Source organism: Scyliorhinus canicula, chromosome 2, assembly GCF_902713615.1.
Source record: "Scyliorhinus canicula chromosome 2, sScyCan1.1, whole genome shotgun sequence".
NCBI lineage: Eukaryota > Metazoa > Chordata > Chondrichthyes > Carcharhiniformes > Scyliorhinidae > Scyliorhinus > Scyliorhinus canicula.
Genome location: NC_052147.1, coordinates 141,025,407 through 141,044,286, shown reverse-complemented (window position 1 = coordinate 141,044,286; position 18,880 = coordinate 141,025,407). Strand labels below are relative to the sequence as shown.

At 48.5% G+C, this 18,880-nt stretch overlaps 1 protein-coding gene across 1 annotated transcript in view; it reads right to left on the bottom strand.

Annotated features, from left to right (window-relative positions):
- ndufs1 (NADH:ubiquinone oxidoreductase core subunit S1) overlaps positions 1 to 18,880 on the bottom strand; it is a 48,885-nt gene that overhangs the window by 27,037 nt on the left and 2,968 nt on the right. Inside the window, 6 exon segments of the mRNA XM_038787264.1 lie at positions 2,602 to 2,787; positions 3,985 to 4,115; positions 5,043 to 5,124; positions 7,128 to 7,204; positions 7,896 to 8,003; positions 15,088 to 15,179. Of these exon segments, the coding sequence (XP_038643192.1) occupies positions 2,602 to 2,787; positions 3,985 to 4,115; positions 5,043 to 5,124; positions 7,128 to 7,204; positions 7,896 to 8,003; positions 15,088 to 15,179 (676 nt within the window).

Sequence of the window (18,880 nt, the reverse complement as noted above, 5' to 3'; positions counted from 1 at the left end):
GGTGAACTTTGTTAAGGACAGGGGACTGGCAGGTGATGGGGGACATGGAACTTGGGGGCAAGTAATTGTGTCCATATTATGCTGCTAAATTTCTTTTTGGGTTTTGTATGTGTTGTTTTGCACTAAGGTTTGGGCCATAGCTCGGTTTTGTATGCGAGTTATCTTTGTTCTTAATGGGGGATGGAATTTTCTTCTTTGTGTTTGTCGGGGTTTGTAATGTTTACATATGTATGTTTGAGTGGAGGGGGGGGGGGGGGGGGCTACAAGGTGGGCTAGCTCACAGAAGCGCAGTGGGGGGCGAGCAGGTTTGTTGAGGGGGGTTGGGATGGTTATTTTGTTATTTGGCCGGGGAGGGGGGGGGCGGATTATTCTGCTGTCAGGGGAGGGACTGGCACCGTGGAGACAAATTGGAGGTCGATGACGGTAGGCGTCCGAGGGCTGGCCTGAGGAGGCGTGGGATGAGGGCTGGCCTAAGAATGGAGATGGTTGATTGGCAGGGTGGGGGCTGTGTCCCCCAACAAGGCTGATCACTTGTAAGCGAGAGGGCTGAATGGGCCGGTCAAGAGGGCTCGCGTGTTCGTGCATTTGAAGAGTTTGAAGGCGGACGTGGCAATGCTACAGGAGACACACCCGAGGGTAGTGGATCAGACTAGGCCGAGGAAGGGGTGAGTCGGGCAGGTATTTCATTCGGGCTGGATTCTAAAAATTGGGGGGGGGGGTAGCGATCGTGATCAATAAGCTGGTGTCATTCGAAGTAGGGAGCATAGTGGCAGATTCGGGTGGCAGGCACGTTATGGTGAGTGGGAAGCTGGAGTGGATGCCATTGGTATTAGTGAACATTTATGCACCAAACTGGGACGACGTGGAGTTTATGAGGCGGGTGCTGGTCAAGATCCCAGACCTGGATTCACATAGGCTGATCATGGCGGGGGTACTTTAATACGGTTATAGATCCGAGGCTGGATCGGTCGAGTTCGAGGATAGGGAGGGTGTCAGCCATGGCGAAGGAGCTAAAGGGGTTATGGAACAGATGGGAGGGGTAGATCCGTGGAGGTTCGGATGACCAAGGGCGAAGGAATTTTCTTTTTTCTCCCGTACACAACCCGGATTGATTTTGTCGTTTTGAATAGGGCCTTCCTGGCAGGGTTGGTGGATGCTGTGTATTCGGCGATTGTTGTGTGGGACCATGCCCCACACTGGGTGGATTTACGGGTGAGCAAGGAGGGGAGCCAGTGCCCGCAATGGAGATTGGATGTAGGACAGTTAGTGGATGAGGAAGTATGCAGGCGGGTGAGGGAGGCCATCCAAAATTATTTGGAGATGAATGACACAGGGGAGGTTTCAACGGCAATGGTATGGGAGGCGCTGAAGGCAGTAGTTAGCGGGGAGCTGATTTCGATATGGGCTCATAGGGAGATGGTGGAATGGGCAGAGATCGATAGGCTGGTTAGCGAGATCCTCCAGGTCGATAGAAGATACTCGGAAGCCCGGAGGCGGGACTGTTGAAGGAGCGGCTGAAGCTGCAGATGGAGTTTGAGCTGACATCAACAGGGACGGCGGTGGGGCAGCTGAGGAAGGCGAGGGGGGGGGGGGGGGGGGGGGGGGGGGGGGTGGTATATGAGTATGGGGAGAAGGCCAGTAGGATGCTCGCACACCAGCTCAGTTAGAGGGAGGCGGCCAGGGAGAGAGGAAGAGTGAAGGATGGAGGGGGGAAACACAGGTCTTGGACCCAGCGGGGTGAATGGGGTGTTCAAAGAATTTTACAGTCGGTTGTATGAGTTGGAGCCTCCTGCTGGGGTGGAGGGGGATGAGGCAATTTTTGGAGGGTTTGGAGTTTCCGAAGTTGGAGGAAGGGTTGGTGGAGGGGCTGGGTGCCCCGATCGGGATTGTGTAGTAGAGGGATTGGAGGCTATGCAGTCGGGCAAGGCCCTGGGACCGGACGGTTACCCAGTGGAATTTCATAAGATGTTTTCTAGGGTGCTGGGTCCACTGCTGGTGAGGGCATTTAACGAGGCAGGGAAGCTGAGTGTTGTTCCCCCGACAATGTCACAGGCTTCGATCTCATTGATCCTGAAGAGGGAGAAGGACCAAGAACAATGCGGGTCATACAGACCAATCTTCCTACTAAATTTTAAAGCCAAAATGCTGGCCAAGATTTTGGCTTCGCGAATAGCGGATTGTGTACCAGTGGTGATAGGGAAGGACCAGACGGGATTGGTCAAAGGCAGGCAGTTAACGGCCAACGTCCGGAGGCTTTTGAATGTAATCATGATGCCCTCCGAGGGGAGGGAGGCAGAGGTAATGGTCGCTATTCGACCGGCTGGAGTGGGAGTATTTGTGGAAGGTACTGGGGCGGTTTGGGTTTGGACAGGGCCCCGGATCACTTACTGCATGGGGTTTGCACATTCTCCGGTGTCTGCGTGGGTTTCACCTTCCCAACCTAAAAATGTGCAGGTTAGGTGGATTGGCCGAGCTAAATGGCCCCTTAATTGGAAAAAAAATAAGTGGGTACTCCAAATTTATGAACAAAAAGTAGAAACATTCATAACTACAAGGTACAGCAACAGGGTGTAGTAACTGGCAGTTGAAGAAATACTGCACCTGGTCTCCCAGGGTCTGGAAGTAAAGGCATAAGGCTTAGATGTCAAAGCTCCGACAGGGCAAAGGTCAATGATGTTCCCTGACATTTCGGACATGAACATCTTCTCAATGTACGTGCCAACCTGCATCTCATTTCCTCTCCCTGTGGTGCCCAGGTCATCCACACCTGCCACCTCACTGGCAAACCTGTAGAAGAATTAGAGTTACATTTTTCATCTGTATGATTGTTTGTGTTCAGAAAAGTGAAGGGAAATTGGACAGTTCCCCATTTTTCACAATGCCCGTAACTAACAAGGATTCCCCTTCAGGTATTGCACAGGTTGCAAATGCAGGAACCACGTACCTCCTCCTTCCAACTCTGCCGCCCATGATCACACTAAGTACAGTGTCTGAGCTGCAACAATTGTGAGGTGCATGTTTTGTTATGATTGGGCCATGGATGACAAATTTCTTATTCAGACAGAAAATTGAAAATTAGATGTTTCCTGACAATGCAAAATTACTCCACAGAAATTGCAGTGTATTTTTTTCTGCTTGTGTGCAGGTTTGTGTCCTAAGGCTACAAAGTCTAATGGTCAAGAAAAATAGCTCGAGTTCATTCATGATTTTTGATACATCCCTAATACTGAGATGCAGAAACTATTGTAAAAGGAAGAACAATATTTATGGATCGCTTTTCATGATCACATGATATTCCAAAACAGTTCACAGCCAATGAAGTATTGGAGTCTCTGTTATAATGTGGAAAATATGGCAGCCAATTTGTGCTCCCAGAAGGGAAAGTGATCAATTTATTTTAATGGCATTCGCTAAATTAAGGGATTAATATTTTTAGGCCACCTGCTCTTCAAAATAGTGCCCTGGGATCTTTCATATCCATCTGAACAGGCAGATGGGGGCGGCACAGTGGGGCAGTGGTTAGCACTGCTGCATCACGGCACCGAGAACCCGGGTTCAATCCCGGCCTCGGGTCACTGTCCGTGTGGAGTTTACGCGTTCTCCCTGTGTCTGTGTGGGTCTCATCCCCACAACCCAAAGATGTGAGGGTAGGTGGGTTAGCCACGCTAAATTGCTCCTTAATTGGAATTTTTAAAAAAAAAAGGCAGATGGGCCATTGTTTTAGTATCGCAGCCGAAAGATGGCACTTCTAACAAAGTAGCACTCCCTCAGTACTGCACCGGAGTATCAGCGTACATGTTGTATTCCAGACTGCAGGGGGATTTCAGAGGAATAAATGCCAACACTGATCCACAGTCAACACCTTACAGTTAGGGCCCATTTCTTGCCCCATTTGACATCAACTACATTTTCACAGACCTCCTGGTCTATAAGGATGTGTACAACAGTAGGCAGTGTGTTCATAAAGTGTCTGGGTGCAGTTACCTGATGCAGCGCGTGCAGTGGATACACCTCGTCATTATTGTTTTCACAAGAGGCCCAATGTTCTTGTCCTCTACAGCTCTCTTGCCCTCTGTAAATCTGCTCCGGTCACTGCCGAACATCATTGACTGATCCTACACCAATTGCAATTATTGCACATGAAATATGAAATAGAAATGGCAACAGTCAACAAGTAATGTAGGGAACACAAATCGAATGGCTGGAACTATTAGACTGAGTCTGGCAATTTAAAATACAATAACTGCATCTTCTTCCTGCCTGCATGGTTTAATTTCCCATTTCATGCCTTTTCTGCTGAGGTAAATTTGTAATACTATTACAGCACCTCCATTGGTGGTGAGTATAATTACAGCACAACACATTTACGTAAGCAGTTTCCATTATAAATTGAAACACTGAGTTGACAGGAAATGTATGCAGATGGAAAGGCTTTTTCTTTTTTTTCTCTTTTATTTAAAAAAGAATAAATTTACAGTACCCAATTGATTTTTTCCAATTAAAGGGCAATTTAGTGTAGACAATCCAACTACCCTGCACATCTTTAGGTTGTGGGGATGAGAACCACGCAGACACAGGGAGAATGTGCAAGCTCCACACAGACAGTGACCCGGGGTTGGGATCGAATCCGGGTCCTCGGTGTCGTGAAATAGAAGTGCTAACCACTGCACCACCGTGCTGCCCAAATGAAAAGTTTTAAAACAAATTTAGAGTACCCAATTAAATTTTTCCAATTAAGGGGAAATTTAGCATGGCCAATCAACCTACCCTGCACATCGTTGAGGTGTGGGGGTGAAACCCACGCAGACACAGGGAGAATGTCCAAACTCCACACGGGCAGTGATCCAGGTCTGGGATCGAATCTGGGTCCTCGGCGCCGTAGGCAGCAGTGCTAACCACTGAGTCACCGTGCCACCCGAGATGGGAGGATTTTAATAATTATATACATTTGTGACCCCTGAAATGCCACGGTATTCAACTATGTGGCTTCTGAAGGCAAAATGCCACCACTGCAACTAATCAAAACTTTTCTTCAGTGGTACCTGGAGGTCACATTCCCCTCCTTGGTCACAGATGGGACAATCCAATGGATGATTAGCCAGCAGAAACTCCATCACACCTTCCCTGTTAAAGCAAAACAAAAATGAAGCACAACAGCTTGATACATATGTACGTACAGGATAGTGAAACACCATCTTCTGTTCTACTCTGAATGGTGAACATTCCAATAACACATAATGCTTCATTAGAACTTGTCAGTTTCTTCAGGTATTCTAACTGAAGGGCTATGTGTATTTCAACAATACTTTTCAATCTGCATCAAAGGCCTTGGGCGGGATTCTCTCTAGCCCAACGCCAAAATCGAGTACGCGATCGGGCGGAGAATGGCTCCCAACTCCAGAATCGGAAAGGCATTGGTTTGACACCGGTTTGCGATGCTCCACCCCTCAAAACTGGCGTCATTGGGCTGCGCGCTGCCATTAGGCAGCCCACACCATCACACTCGGCTGAGATCCGTGCCGCTGGCTGGGGAGGGGGGCTTCTGCTAGGGCTGGGGGGAATGGTGGGTGCAGCCAGGAGGTGGGCTGTGGGGTCAGGGTGGCGGGGGTAGGCGGTCTAGCATGGCGGAGCCATGTTTTCCGACGTGACCGGTGCATGGGTGGAGGTGGTCTAGGCGTGCGTGGCTGTAGCTAGTCAGCCCTGCACATGCGCGGCCTGGGGATTCTCCGTTTGGGTCGGCACTTAGCCTCAGGAATGGAGAATCCAGCCTCTTATATTTCATTATCCTGTAATACAGTGGGGATGTTTCTCCCATTCCTATGCAAGTTATTTTCCCTGTCCTATTTCCAGGAATTTCTGTTGTGCACCTAAACTTTTCACAAAATTCATCAGGCTACATTAATCACATCAGTTGCAATTTCCTTCAGTAATAAAAGGAACTTCACATGGATAAGTGTGAAGTTATTCATTTTGGTCGGAGGAATAAAAAGGCAACTCATTATCTGATGGAGAGAAACTTCAAAATGCTTTGGTGCAGAGAGATTTGGGTGACCTCGTGCATGACTTGCAGCCAATAATATGGAAGGCAAATAGGATTTTGGCATTCATTGCAAAGAGAGTATAAAAATAGGGAAGTGTTGTTCCAACTGTATAGGGCAAATGTATTGGTGAGATCATATCTGGAGTACCGCAGACAGTTTTGGTTCCCATACTTCAAGAGCAAAGTAAAGGTGGTTCAAAGAAAACTTACTAGATTGATTCCAGGGACGAAGGACTTGTCTTATGAAGAGAGATTGAGAAATTGCAACTCGCTGGAGTTTAGAAGAGCGAGAGGATATCTAATTGAGGCATATAAGATGCGAAAGGAGATTGACAGGGTGGACACAGAGCGGATGTATCCCGTTGTTGGACAGCTCAGTAGCACAAGTGGATAGATAGCACTGTGGCTTCACAGTGCCGGGGTCCCAGGTTTGATTCCCCGCTGGGTCACGGTCTGTGCAGAGTCTGCATGTTCTCCCAGTGCCTGCGTGAGTTTCCTCCAGGTGCTCCGGTTTCTTGCCACAGCCCAAAGATGTGCAGGTTAGGTAGTCTGGCCATGATAAATTGCCCGTAAGTGACTAAAAAGGCTAGGAGGGGTTATTGGGTTACAGGGATAGGGTGGAAGTGAGGGTTTAAGTGGGTTGGTGCAGACTCGATGGGCCGAATGGCCTCCTTCTGCACTGTATGTTCTATGGACATTCTAGAACAAGAGGCCATAGTTTTAGGCAAAGGGGTGGCAGATTTAAACAAAAATGAGAAGGAATTACTTCACTCAAAAAGTTGTGAACCTGTGGAATTTTCTACCCCAGAGTGCAGTGGACTCCGGAACAGTGAACAAATTAAGGAGATAGGTAGGTTTTCAATTAGTAGCAGGATGAAGGGTTATCGTGAACAGGCTGGAAGGTGGAGATGACATCAGTCATGATCGTAGTGAATGCAGAGCAGGCTCGAAGGGCTGAATTGCCTATTCCTGCTCCTAGTTCTTATGTCAGATTTCAATTGAGCCCGACAGACAGATGGGTGTTTTCTGTTCTTTGTAACTGCATGTTCACAGAGCGATCTTTGAAGAGGTTTCATATAGACGATACCTGGCTTTCTTGCTCTTCTCTGAGTTAGTAAGGATGTTCCATCCTTTCATCACAGGCATCGCACATGCAGCCACGGGCTTAAAAAAAAGAAAAAGGACCACGCAATTTGTAGTCAACGAACATTAACAACAGAATAATAAATATTGAGTCAGAGAATAACAAATATAAATAAATCATTACCGTTTCAATATTATGGGAGGAAAATTCAATATTTATAATACTTCTGTTTCAATTCATTTTAAAAAAGGGATGGCTCGTTTTGGTCTTTAAAAAAAGTTAATCTACTTCAAATATTACAATTTGCGGTATACAAAGGTGTTCTATGATGATAATCTTCCTCTGGTCACTGGTGTACAGTGCTCCACTGCCACCAACATCACAGTATTGATGTAAAGGTGGCAATCCAGTACGACAAACTGTTGGAACAGGACAAAGAACAGCGGGCAAGGCAGAGAGGGAGAGGGATAAAGGAGGGAAGGATGGGAAAAGGGACAAGAAATGCTCTAACTTCAGTAGATCTCACTTGTACAAAATGCTGAATAAATACGTTCTAATTTTTACTTCCACCCTAAATTCACACTATGCCTGTGATAGAGAAATCCTTCCTCAGTTCTCTTCCTGCGGGAACACTATTGCTTCCCTGGCCCTCTCCTTAAATTGACCCATTTCATGCCAAATGGAATTTATTTCCCAGTACCATCACTTTTCATTGCCCATCTTTTCCACTATGTACATCCAGTTGGAAGTCCCCCCATTATAAAACATTACCTTAGGTGCCCTCTCTATTTCCACCAGGCACATTCGACAATTCCCAGCAACGGACAGCCTGTCATGGTAACAAAACCGTGGGATCTGTATACCAACTTTCTCGCAGGCCTGTAATCAGAAGAGAGACTGGGTTTGTCACATTACTTCCTGAGTTAAGATCCATTTTACCTCTCATTGGCAATGTTTTCTTGTTTAGAATGGGGAGAGGTGTTCAGCTAATAAGCTGGTGGATAGATGGATGACGTGACATAGCACTGATGCACTGTGTCAGTTGATCTCCGTTGATCTCAATGGGGCATCTTGGCTCCACAATTGGCTCTGGGATTGATCAATTGACCAAAATTCAGATGATCCCTGCAGGGGAGAAAAGTGTGCACATGGCCGTTGATTAAGGTAAACAAAAATGGACAAAGGATTGGCTAGTTTACAGGGAGCAGAGAATAGGGATCAATGGGTCTTTTTTGAATTGGAAAGATCAAACTTATTGAGTGCTACAGGGATCGGTACTGTGGGCCATATCTTTTTTTTTTAAATAATTTTTATTGAAAGATTTTGAATTTATACAACAACAACGAACCATAATAAAATACCAAAAATAACAATAATATTAGCAATCATAAACATTCGCCCCACCTCCATGAACAACACAGCATTTTAACAACGCAAATTAACACAATATTAAGTTACATAATAGAAACTACAATAAGGAACCCCCGCCACGTTGCTGCTGCTATTAACCAAGATACCTATCTTTGAGCCAGGAAGTCCAGAAAGGGCTGCCATCGTTTATAGAACCCTTGTATTGATCCTCTCAGGGCAAATTTGACCCTTTCCAATTTTATAAATCCTGCCACGTCACTGATCCAGGGCTCCACACTTGGGGGCCTCGCATCCTTCCACTGTAGCAAGATCCTTCGTCGGGCTACTAGGGACGCAAAGGCCTCTTTCGCCTCCTGCACTCCCGGCTCTACCGCAACTCCAAAAATCGCGAGTCCCCACCCTGGTTTGACCCTGGATCCAACCACCCTCGACACCGTCCCCGCCATCCCCTTCCAGAATTCTTCCAGTGCTGGGCATGCCCAGAACATATGGGCGTGGTTCGCTGGACTCCCCGAACATCTGGTGCACCTGTCCTCACCCCCAAAGAACCTACTCATCCTAGTCCTGGACATGTGGGCCCGGTGCAGCACCTTAAATTGGATGAGACTAAGCCTCGCACATGAGGAGGAAGAGTTGACTCTCTCCAAGGCATCCGCCCAAGTTCCGTCCTCTATCTGCTCCCCGAGTTCCTCCTCCCATTTGGCCTTCAGCTCCTCCACCTCCTGCATTACCTTATAGATGTCAGACACCTTCCCCTCTCCGACCCACACCCCCGAAAGCACTCTGTCCATCGTCCCCCGTGAGGGCAGCAAAGGGAATCCCTCTACCTGTCGCCTAGCAAACGCCTTTACCTGCAAGTATCTGAACATGTTCCCTTGGGGAAGCCCAAATTTATCTTCCAGTTCCCACCTCTTGAACTCCTCCTCCATCTGATCTACAAGTCTGGTGAAATTATGTTTGTGAAGAGTCCCCCAGTCCCTGGCCACCTGCACTCCAAGGTACCTAAAGCTCTCCCCTGCCTGCCTAAGCGGGAGCCTACCAATTCCTTCCTCCTGGTCTCCAGGGTGTGCCACAAACACCTCACTCTTGCCTAAATTTAGTTTATAACCTGAAAAGGTCCCAAACTCAGCTAGCAGCTCCATCACCCCCGTCATCCCTCCCACCGGGTCCGCCACATACAGTAACAGTTCATCGGCATACAACGACACCCTATGTTCCTCCCCACCTCGCACCAAACCGCTCCACCTCTCTGAATCCCTCAACGCCATTGCCAGCGGCTCGATTGCCAGTGCAAACAACAAGGGGGACAGGGGACAACCCTGCCTGGTCCCTCGGTAAAGCCGGAAGTACTCTGACCTCCTCCCATTCGTGGCCACACACGCCATCGGGGCCTCATATAGCAGCCTTACCCATCTAATGAACCCTTCACCAAATCCAAACCTCTCCAACACCTCCCATAAGTACCCCCACTCCACTCTATCAGCAACAGCGCCACCACTATCTCTGCCTCCCCCTCAATCGCCGGCATCATGATGACATTCAACAACCTCCGCACATTCGTGTTCAGCTGCCTTCCCTTCACAAAACCTGTCTCGTCCTCGTGCACAACCCCTGGCACACAGTCCTCTATCCTGGTGGCCAGGATTTTTGCCAGCACCTTGGCATCTACGTTGAGGAGAGATATGGGCCTGTATGAACCACACTGCTGGGGGTCCTTGTCCCTCTTTAAAATTAACGAGATCAGCGCCCGCGACATCGTCGGGGGCAAAGTCCCCCCTTCCCACCCTTCATTAAGTGTCCGCACCAGCAAGGGGCCTACTAGGTCCACAAACTTTTTATAAAATTCCACCGGGAACCCATCCGGCCCCGGTGCCTTCCCTGACTGCATCTGCCCGATCCCCTTAACTAGCTCCTCCAGCTCAATCGGCGCACCCAACCCCTCCACCTGCTCCTCCTGCACCTTCGGGAAAGAAAGCCCGTCGAGGAACCTCTCCATTCCCCTCCTCTCCCCCGTTGGCTCCAACCGGTACAGTTCCCCGTAAAAGTCCTTGAAGACCTCATTCACCTCTACCCCCTTCCGCACCACATTCCCACTCCAGCAATTTCCTTAGCCGCATCCCGCTTGCGGAGCTGATGAGCCAGCATCCTACTCGCCTTTTCACCATGTTCGTACACTGCCCCTTGTGTCTTCCTCCACTGTGCCTCCGCCTTTCTAGTGGTCAGCAAATCAAATTTAGCCTACAGGTTGCGCCTCTCCCCCAACAGTCCCTCCTCTGGTGCCTCTGCATACCTCCTGTCTACCTCCAGCATCTTTCCCACCAGTCTATCCCTCTCACTCCTCTCCCTGTGTGCCTGGATGGATATCAGTTCCCCACGAATCACTGCCTTCAGGGCTTCCCAGACCACCCCCACCTGAACCTCCCCCGTATCATTCACCTCGAGGTACCCCTCAATACTTGCCCGGAACCTCCTACACACCTCCTCCTCCGCCAACAACACCACATCCAACCGCCACAACGGGCGCTGGTCCCGCACCTCCCCCATCTCCAACTCTATCCAATGCGGAGTGTGGTCGGAGATTGCAATGGCCGAATACTCGGCCTCCTCCACTCTCGGAATCAGTCCCCTACTCACCACGAAGAAGTCTATCCGAGAGTAGACCCTATGTACGTGGGAGAAGAAAGAGTACTCGCGTGCCCTCGGCCTCACAAACCTCCATGGATCCACCCCACCCATCTGGTCCATAAACCCTCTCAGTACCTTGGCCGCCGCCGGCCTCCTACCCGTCCTAGAGCTGGACCGATCCAGTGAAGGATCCAACACCGTAATGAAGTCCCCCTCCATGATCAGACCTCCCGCCTCCAGATCCGGGACCCGTCCCAACATACGCCTCATAAAGCCCGCATCGTCCCAGTTTGGTGCATACACACTAGCAAGTACCACCGTCGCGCCTTGTAGCCTGCCCCTAACCATAACATACCTACCCCCCTTATCCGCCAAGACCTCCGATGCCTCAAACAACACATTTTCCCCCACCAGAATCGCCACTCTCCAGTTCTTCACATCCAACCCAGAGTGGAAAACCTGCCCCACCCATCCCTTCCTCAGACGGACCTGGTCCGCCACCTTCAGGTGGGTCTCCTGAAGCATTGCCACATCTGCCTTTAGCCCCTTCAGATGAGCAAGTACCCTCGACCGCTTCACCGGCCCATTCAATCCTCTCGCATTCCAGGTGACCAACCGAATCAGAGGGCGTCCCGCCCCCCCTCCCCCGTCGACTAGCCATAGCCTGTCGACTGCCCGCCCCAGGCCAGCACCCCCTGCCCGACCCAGTCCCCACAGCAACAACACCTCTCCTCTGTCCCCCCAGCCCCCACCAGCTCCTTCCTGACCCTGCCAGCAGCAACCCGGTATTCCCCTTTCCCCCCCTCCCTTCCCCCCCAGGCTAGGAACCCTCCTAGCCGCGAACCGTCCTCCATTGTACTTCTGTGGGTCAGCTAACTTCTGCTGACCCCAGAAACTCCCGCCAATAACCCGACCCCTCCCAAAGTGGGATCAACCCCCAATCTATCCCTCCTCCAGGCACCGCTCCAGCGCGGGGAAGAACCAGTTAAGGCCCCGCCTCCCCCCGTCATCGTCTCCACCCCCCAGCCCCGCAGCGCGGGAAACCAGAGGAAAGCCCGCGCTTTCGCACTGCCCCACCACACCCTTCTGACGCAGCTCCCAAATACCAGCCCCACTCCATACCCCCAACCCAACATAGAATACAACAAACCCCCCCAACCCTCCCCGCAAGATACAAAACTCAAGCAATGCCCCACAGCAAAAAAACATAACAGAACAACACCCCCATAAATAACCGCATCAAAATTGCAAAAGTACAAAAAAAAAGAGAACACAGCAACAGCAGAAACCAGCAATAAAGCATTATAACCGACCCCGCAACCCCCAACCCCTAGTTCAAGTCCAGTTTCTCCGTCCGCAAAAAGGCCCACGCCTCCTCCGGGGATTCAAATAATAATGCCGGTCCGAATAAGTTACTCACAGGCGCGCGGGCTGCAACATTCCGAACTTTATCTTTTTCCTGTAAAGCACCTCTTTCGTCCGATTAAATCCGGACCGCCGCTTAGCCACCTCCGCACTCCAATCCTGGTAGATCCGTACGACCCCATTCTCCCAATTGCTGCTCTTTACCTTCTTGGCCCAGTGCAGCACACACTCCCGATCACTGAACCGGTGGAACCTCACCAGCACCGCACGCGGGGGTTCATTCTCCTTAGGCCTCCTGGCCAGTACTCTGTGTGCTCCCTCCAGCTCCAAGGGCAGATGGAAAGATCCGGCCCCCACTAGCGAGTTCAGCATCGTAGCCACGTAGGTTGTCAGGTCCGACCCCTCCAGCCCCTCCGCAAGTCCCAAGATCCGCAGATTTTTCCGCCTCATGCGGTGATCAAGCTCCTCGAAGCGTTCCTGCCACTTCTTGTGGAGTGCCTCGTGTCCCTCCACCTTACTCACGAGGATCCCGGCCTCCTCCTCTCGTTCAGTGGCCTGTGTCTGCAACTCCTTGATGGCAGCACCCTGGCTGGTCTGAATCTCTGAGAGCCTTTTGTTTGTTTCCTGCAGAGAGCTCAGTACCTCAGCCTTGAAATCTGCAAAACAGCGCAGGAGGGCAGCTTGTTGCTCCAGGGCCCACTGCTTCCACTCCTCTGGAGCTCCACCGGCCGCCATCTTGGATTCCTTCCCCTGTTTTTTCTGGGGAGCTGCTGCCGTTTTTTTCCCCCTTTCCACTCCGAGTTCGAGTCATGGACTGCGGGGAAAGTCGATCAGCACACCTTCTCCCACCGGGAGACGTCGAAAAATTTCCGTTTTGGGCTCTAAATAGAGCCGAAAAGTCAGTTTAAAACGGGAGCTCCCAAATGTGTGGCTTCCTACGTCATCGCCGCCACCGGAAGTCCTGTGGGCCATATCTATTTACAATCTACATCATCTACATTTGGATCAATGGACTGAATGTACAATAGCTAAATTTGCCTACAGCACCAAGATGGGTAGGAAAGTAAGTTTCAAGAGGAGTTAGAAAATTTGCAACCAGATATACTTGGGTTAATGATGTGGAAATGCCGGTGTTGGACTGGGGTGAGCACAATAAGAAGTCTTACAACACCAGGTTAAAGTCCAACAGATTTGTTTCGAATCACTAGCTTTCGGAGCACAGCTCCTTCCTCAGATGAATGAAGAGGTGGGTTCCAGAAACACACATATATATATATAGACCTCTCTCCAGTTCCTCCGTCTGGACCTGTAAAGACGTAACTACCTGCAAAGACTCGGATTCAAGTGCCGTCTTGCATCATTGACTTTGTCTATATATCACAGTCAGAAGTCTTAGAACACCAGGTTAAAGTCCAACAGTTTTGTTTCAACTGTCTTGCACCTTTGACTTTGTCTATATGTGGGTTTCTGGAACCTACCTCTTCATTCACCTGAGGAAGGAGCAGTGCTCCGAAAGCTAGTGATTTGAAACAAATCTGTTGGACTTTAACCTGGTGTTGTAAGACATCGTAAGGTGCTCACCCCAGTCCAACGGCGGCATCTCCACATCTTGTCTAGATAAGTTTCTGGCACCCACCTCTTTATTCACCTGACGAAGGAGCTGTGCCCCGAAGGCTCGTGATTTGAAACAAACCCGTGGCGGCGGCGGCGGAAAAAGAGTGCCCCCATGGCACTGGCCCACCCGCCGATCGGTGGGCCCCGATCGCGGGCCAGGCCACCATGGGGGCACCCCCCGGGGTCCGATTGCCCCTTCCCCCCCCCCCCACAGGACCCCGCTCGCGCCGCCAATCCTGCCGGCACCAGAGGTGCTCCAATTCCCGCTGGCGGGAGAGGCCTGTCAGTGGCGGGTCTTTGGCCCATCGCGGGCCAGAGAATCGCTGCGGGGGGGGGGGGGGGGGGGGGGGGAGCACGCTGATCGGCATGGCGTGATTCCCGCTCCCGCCGATTCCCGGGTGGCGGAGAATTCCGGCCATGGCAGGAGCGGAATTTACGCCGGCCCCGGGCGATTCCCCGACCCTGCAGGGGGTCGGAGAATTCCGCCCCATGTAACTGAAGCTATCCACAGATTAATGAGAACTTGACTGAAACTATCAACATCTACAAGGCTTCATGCAATGCAGCTGAGAGTTCAAAAACATTTTCAATTGAAGTCTTATAGCTCATCCTGGACATGTGGCTATCTCTCCTATTTAGCAAAACAGTAAATAGTTGGGCCGATAGTTCAGTGAGCAGCAAGGGAACACAATTTTAAGTTTGTGGGCCTCAGGCAGTACACTTTCCTCCATCAATCCAATTCACAGAGCCTAGGAAACTGGGTCCTATCTGCGGCTTGCAAGGTTCTGTGGCTTGGACACTCCAGGGACACAGGACTAAATGACAACAAACATTAGTATTGTGCTTTTGTCATTCACTGCTATAGTTTTATTTGTCTCTCAGCTTCCTTGCCTGCCAAAATAACTCCTGCAGAAATCTCTTCTTAGCCCTTTCCAGCTGACCCAAGTCTAAATTTACAATGGTTTACTGATATAGTCAGCTGCTTTACCTGTAGGACAGTGGTTCCAGGCTCCACCATCACTTGCTTGCCATCAATGAATACCTCAACCAGGTTGCTAGCTGCTGTTGCAGTGGTGCGAACTGAAAAATACAAGACAAGAGCAAACAGCAGATTGTTGTACCAGCATGAAATTATCACAAATACATGAATTACAATTTTAGGATTGCAGTACATAAATAATACATTTGATTTACTTAACAGTTGATTTCCAATTTAGGGCACACCAGACATTTTGTGGTGAGATAGTAGGTTGTTCAAAATGTAAAGAAATATAATAAGTTTGCAGAGTTATGGGGCAAGCGCAGGAGTGTGAGACTAATTGTATAGCTCTGTCAAAGACCCAGTCCAGACATAATGGGCCAAAAGGCCTCCTTTTTTATCCTGTACAATTCTATAGTAGAGTGCCATCCATGACCTCAGGATATCCCAAAATACTTTACGGCCAATGGAGATACTTTTGCAGTGTGGTCACTGTTGTAATGTAGGAATCACAGCAAGCTCCCACAAACAGCAATGCATTCATGTTCAGATATTGTTTTATTGACTTTGAGAGATAAATATGAGACAGGGTAACTTAGAAAATTGCATTGTTTTTCTTTGAGATAGTGCCCTTGGGTCCTTTACATGCCCCTAGAAGGCAAAAGGGGCCTTGGATTAATGTTAGATTTGAAATATAATACCTTCAACAATGTGGCATTCCCTCAATATTGCATTGGACTGCAAGCCTAGATTATGTTCTCAATCTCTGGTGAAATTTGAACCTCTTTGCTTTGTGACTTCGAGGCAAAAATCCTGGTACTACTTTGACTGACGCAGTAAAGAAACTTTTGCCAGTAAAACTCCACAGAGCAACATTCCTGCTGCAACTGAAAATGGTGGACCACCTTAAGGCCCAATAGAGACATGTTGAAACCTCTGGGCAGAGATCTGTTTCTGTTGGTATGGGATTCTTGCAGTGAATGGAAAAGGTACAGCTGATAAATAATGGTCTGATATTATTTTGATTTAGGGAAAGCTAAAACAAATTTGTAGGCATATAATGCTTTATCACATCCCTCTCAACATTTCATACAATTCACTATTTTCATGACACAAAGTCACTGTTGTACACAGCAGTTATTTTACATATCAAGACCTCACATTCAACCTCACTGAGATGAATGACCATTTTTGGGGGATAAGGGAGGAATATGGGCCTGGACACTGGCGGAACCATGCTATTCTTCAAAAAAATACCAAAGGATCTTTCAAAGAAAAGCGATAGATGGGCCCTCAGTTAAATGTCTCATCTGAGGGATAATGCAATACTGAGGTGTTATCTGAGATTATTTATTCAAGTCAGAAAGTGGAACTTGAACTTTCAGATTCAAGGAATGGAGTGCTACCCACCGAGCTCGGGCTGACCCTCACCACTGCAATGGATTTTATAAATCTGTGCAACAGAGTGGATAATTGGATATGCTTTCAAATTCAAACATTGCAATTTGAAAAGATTGGTTGGAAACAGGTGATTTGGGGGGGGGGGGGGGGGGGGCAGGTCGGAGGTCCAGCTGGAGAAGCATGCATGGCAAGAGAGATCATAAATTTAGAGCATTAGGTGGGGCACAGCAGTGAGCAATGAGAGAGATTCAGAAATAAAAAAGCAACTGAATGGAGATCGAAAGACTTAAAAATAAGTGGACAATATTTTTCCTACTTCCTATTTAAGGAATGGCATCACCTGCAGAGAGAACAATGGAATCAGTTCCACATGAATAAAATATTTACAACTCAGACTAGTTTGATATTGGCACTTAAAAGTAATGTTAGCAAGCAAATCTTAGGCTGTACTCCCAGCTCCAACCTCCCTCATTATATGAACTAGTTTGACGCATGCACTTTTAACAAATGTGGGTACAAAGTAAGGATGTGAAATTTTTAGATGGCTTTTTTGAGGCTGACACCCAAACAATTGGTGAAGCGCTGCTCGAAAGCATACAGCTCTCTATAGAAGCAGAGCAGACATGGCAGATAAAACAAAATTGCCTGGACAAAAGGACGGCAGAAGTACATGACTTAAAAACCCTACACGCAACCAAGAAAGTTAATTGAAGTGCAGTTATGACACTTACTGTTGAACATCAAATTATTTATTTTTAAAAATTCGATTCAACTTTAGAATTCATTGTTTAAGAGAAGAACAACCTCTGCGTTTTGGCTTGTATTACAGTATTAATTGCAAAAATTGTTAATTTAATAACACACCACCCCCACCAAGAGACAAACAATTAAAAAAAACTCATAGTCAAAGTCCCAGGAAGCCACATACCCTCATAAAGTAGCCTATAGATAACATTTTAAAATGTTGTGCTCACAAAGCATGGGTTGGCAGCACAGCAAGAGTGGACGAGTTTCAACACCAAGAACTTTCAGGAATGATACAGTATTACACTGCTTTGGAAATAAGCCCAAGGTCACATATCAGGTACAAGGTGAAGTTCCTTCCACGTTGAAGGGACAATTTAGAGCAAAGATGAATGGCAGTAATGCTACGACAGAGGGTAGTGGATTTAGTACCTTCAGCCCAGTGGTGGCAAGTTCAAATCCCCCCATAACAAGTTGGGAAAGTGAACCAATAAATTCAGTCATTTGTGGACTGAGGAAAATAAATCGAAACATCCATGCAAGGATTGTTTTTGAAACCCAAATGTTTCACTATTGCCCTTCAGGGAAGTGACCTTGCCAGCTGGTCTGGACTAGAGACGACTCCAACTCCACACAATGCAGTTGATTCTTAAAGCTCTTATAATAATAATAATCTTTATTGTCACAAGCAGGCTTACATTAACACTGCAATGAAGTTACTGTGAAAATCCCCTAGTCGCCACATTCTGGCACCTGTTCGGGCTTGATGGGACTTAGCAAGCCCATCAGTTCTAACTGCTGACTGCATCTTACAATCATAGAATCCCTACTGTCCAGGAGAAGGCCATTTGGCCCATCAAGTCTGCACCGACCCTCTTGGGAGCACCCTACATGGGCTCACTCCCTATTCCCGCTCTCAAACCTACACATCTTTGGTCACAAATGAGCAATTTAGCATGGTCAATTCACCTAACCTGCGTATCTTTGGAATCTGGGAGGAAAAGGGAGCACCCGGAGGAAACCCATGCAGACACGGGGAGAACGTGCAAAGTCCACACAGACAATTGCCCAAGGCCGGAATCAAATCTGGATCCTTGGCACTGTGAGGCAGCAATGCAAACCACCATGCCGCAGGGAAATGAGGGACAGTCAATAACCCTGACCTGCTCAGTGCTGCCAAAATCCAGAGACGTCGATCAGAAATTTATGAGGAGGTAGCGGCATAGTGGTATTGTCACTCGACTAGCAACCCAGTAACCCAGGGTAGTGCTCTCAGGACGTGGGTTCAAATCCCAACACGGCAGATGGTGCAACTTGAATTCATTAAAAATATGGAATTAAAAATCTAAGGATTTCCTTGAAACCATTGTTGATTGTGTTAAAAACCTATCTGGTTCACTAATATCCTTTAGGGAAGGAAATCGGTCTTCCTTACTTGGTCTGGCCGATGTGCGACTCCAGACCCACAGCAATTTGGTTGACTCTTAACTTCCCTCTGAAATGCATTGCAAGACCCTCAGTTCAAGAGCAATTTGGGATGGGCAATAAATGCTGGCCAAGCCAGCGATGCCCACATCCCGCAAATTAATAAAACAATTAGCTCAAGCGCCCCACAAATTGTGTCCCTGTAAATCTGTGCAGTGGTATGGCAGCACGG